Raw genomic sequence first — 3,329 nt, 5'->3', positions numbered from 1 at the left:
TTGTGCCTATTCCCATCCTCTTCCTGCTCCCTTTTCCCTCTACAAGGCTGGGGGATGCACAGAGTCATCCCAACCCTTATGGAGGTTGCAAGCCTTTCATGGGGGATCATGTCTGGAACAGGGTGGGCACTCCAAAACCTGCTCTGCAAATAAAGCAGAAAAGCCTCATTTCATCACTAAATGGTCAATTTATCCTCCAAAACTCACCCCGAAGAGGAAACACCCCAAAATCCTCCAGGCAACAGCCCGTCAGTGGGCAGAGCTCAGTCAGAAGGGTGACCACCCATCTGGCTGAACTCTGCCTGGGGGGGCTTCTGTACCCCCAAAAACATCAGGACACCCCGTTCCCATCCCTGGGATTGTCCCCCTCCCCCTGGCACGCTCCTGGGTGCCCCTCACTGAGGGAGGAGGGGCACACGGGCCCCATCCCGGGGGCTGGGCATGGGGTTGATGCGCTGGCCCGTGCGGATGTTGAACATGGGCAGCGTGGAAAGGGGCCGGGGCACATCCCGGATCACATCCCGGCTCCCGGCCATGTGCCGCAGCTCCTCCGTGTCCCCGTGGATGGTGGTGTGGTGGACCAGCTGGATGCTGAGAGGGGAAGGAGAATGGAATGAGGCACCCCATGTTTTCACCCGTGTCCCCCTGGGGAGGGGGTTGGTGCCCCATTATCAGGGTTTGTCTCCCCCACCGTTGGGGTCTGCTCACTCATCATTTGGGCTCGTCCCCCATCATTAGGGTGTACAGCTCATCACCGGGGTCTGCCCATCCTTCACTGGGGTCTGAATGTCTCACCATTGCGTTCTACCCACTCACCATTGGGGTCTACCCCCCAAAATTGGGTCTGCACTCCATAATTAGGGTCTGGCCCCCATCACCAGGAATTGACCCCCATCATTTGGGTTTGCCCTCCTGTTATTGGGGTCTGTATGCCATCGTTGGGGTCTGCACCTCATCACTGGGGTCTGCCCACCCTTCACTGTGGTCTGCACCTCATCACTGGGGTCTGCCCACCCTTCACTGGGGTCTGCACCCCAGCACTGGGTTCTACCCACCCATCACGGGGGTCTGCCCACACATCTTTGAGGTCTGGACCCATCACCAGGGTGTGCCCCCCATCCTCGGGGTCTGCCCCCCATCCTGGGGTCTGCCCCCCATCCTTGGGTCTGCCCCCCATGCCCAGGGTACCTCCTGGATGCTGTTGGTTCCACCCGAGGCTACTGGAGAAGTAAAGAAGCTCTTGTGCTCCAACCCGTGTCTCAGGAGGGTTATTGGGGGGTGCCGAGGGGTGGGAGGGGAGGAGGAGGGCTGGGGGGGCCTTTTGGGATGGGGGGATCCTTTAAGCTCTGCCACCTCCAGGACACCCCCCAAACCGTTCCCTGTCCCTCTCTCCTCTGTTGTCCCATCCCCATGACAAAGCCCCCCAAAGCAGCCCTCCCAGAGCAGCCCCCCCAGACCCCCCCAGCTCGGTCTGGGGTGACAGGGCTTACTCAGACGTCTGCAAGTCCCGTTTTTGCCTACAAAACAGGGGAAAAAGGGAAAAAATTATAATTATGGTGAGAAGGGCTCTCACCATCCCCAGTTTGTCCTGGGGCCACAATGGCCGGGGAAGGGGCACCCAACCTGGGGTAGGGGAGACACCCCGACTGGGGTAGGGGAGACCCACACCCTGAGCATGCCCCCCAACTCACACTCCCTCCCTGCGGCAGCACATGAGGTGGCCCAGGAGCAGACAGAGCAGCGCAGCCACCACCAGTGGCACCAGCAGTGTCACCAGGAACCCCGGCAGCAGGTCCTGGGGGGGCACCTCGGTGGGGGGCTGGAAATCCCCATCCTCCTCCAGCACCCCGGACCCCCAAACCGGCCCTGGAGTCGTGGGGCTGGGCCAGACCCGCAGCTGCAACGGGGTTGGGGGTGGTTAGGAGGGGGGGGTCCCCACGGGGGGTGTTGTGAGAGGTGGGGGGACACGTGGGTCTCACCAGGGTGAGGTTGCACCAGCGGATGGAGAAGTGGGGGGCAAAGGTGTCGTAGCAGGAGGCGAGGGGCTGCTGGCCCAGGCTGCAGCGGAAGCGGCTCTGGGGGGACACGGCCGACTCCAGGCACGGGGAGAAGGGGCTGTGGGAGCCCACCTTCACGTACACCCTGCAGTGGAGGTGGGCCCCCAAAACCCACCCACAGTGAGAAGGGGCCATGGGAGCCCACCTTTATGTGCACCTTGTGGTGGAGGTAGCCCCCCAAAACCCACCCATGGGGAGAAGGGGCCACAGGAAACTACCCTCATGTACACCCTAAGGCAGCTTCAGGTGAGCCCCCAAAACCACATTGAGAAGACCCCATGGGAACCCACCATCACGTGCACCCTGTGGGGCGGGGGCACTGGCTGGAGGTGACCCCCAAAACCCACCCAGGGTCTGCCCAGGGAGCACCCCCACCCCCCCAGCCCTGCCCGTACCCCTCCTTGCGCCCCTCGATGGGCAGTGGGATGCGGCCGCCCCGGTCCAGGGCGGAGGTGACGTTGATGACCTGGAGGTCTCCGCGCTCCCAGACTCCGGCCGAGCCCTGCAGGAACATCTCCCGCGCGGCCTCCGGCAGCAGCTCCTCCACATTCCTGTTCCCCACCAGGAACTCGCCCTGGTACGGGGGCTCCCCACCTGTGGGGCGACACGCAGCACCCATGGGGAAACCCCGGTCCATCCTGTGGGGTATCCTGGTGCAACTTGGGGGTGCCCAGCCCTCACCTGGGGCGGGGATGACGGTGATGACGAGGCGCTGGGACACCGTGGCGTAGGTGCGGCGGTTGTAGGCCAGCACCTGCAAGGACAGGGGACACCCCTGAAGATGTCACCCCTTCCTGTGCCACCCCAGAAGCAGGGGGTGTGAGGGTGGGCACCTACCTCGATGGTGTGGGTGCCCACCTCGCTGGCTGTGGGGCAGCCATACAGGTAGCCGGGCTGGTAGGGGTCCCGCTGGAGGTACCGCAGCCACCGCGGCAGGTCCGGGTGGTCCCGCAGGTGGGCTTGGAAGGTGATGGGGGCTGCTGGGACACACGGGTGGGTGGGGATGGACACAGACATAGGTATGGCACAGGTTGTGATGTGGGTGGACCCCCCTGCCTGAGAACTCCTTCCCCGTCCAACTGGTCCCCACAAGGAAACAGGGATGGTCCCTGGGGGTCCTGATCCCCCAAAGGGAGGGAACCCCCAGGGGAGGGGACACTCAGTGATGCTCTGGGGGGGTTGACACTGCCCAGGGGGTCTCACATGGGTGGAGAGTGGAGAGGGAGGGATGGAGGGTGGGATGGAGGGTGGAAAGAAGGGAGGGATGGAGGA

The 3,329-nt window shown here is 63.5% G+C and overlaps 1 protein-coding gene across 1 annotated transcript in view; it reads right to left on the bottom strand.

Annotated features, from left to right (window-relative positions):
• Nucleotides 1-3,074, bottom strand: part of SGCA (sarcoglycan alpha) — a 5,982-nt gene extending 2,908 nt beyond the window's left edge. Inside the window, 7 exon segments of the mRNA XM_029963526.1 lie at nt 381-591; nt 1,491-1,517; nt 1,692-1,897; nt 1,980-2,142; nt 2,453-2,651; nt 2,739-2,811; nt 2,895-3,074. Of these exon segments, the coding sequence (XP_029819386.1) occupies nt 381-591; nt 1,491-1,517; nt 1,692-1,897; nt 1,980-2,142; nt 2,453-2,651; nt 2,739-2,811; nt 2,895-3,074 (1,059 nt within the window).
• Between the last annotated feature and the right edge of the window lie 255 nt (nt 3,075-3,329).

Source organism: Manacus vitellinus, unplaced genomic scaffold (genome assembly GCF_001715985.3).
Source record: "Manacus vitellinus isolate BGI_N305 unplaced genomic scaffold, ASM171598v3 scaffold_102_pilon, whole genome shotgun sequence".
Lineage (NCBI taxonomy): Eukaryota > Metazoa > Chordata > Aves > Passeriformes > Pipridae > Manacus > Manacus vitellinus.
This window is presented reverse-complemented; position numbering and strand designations above follow the sequence as displayed.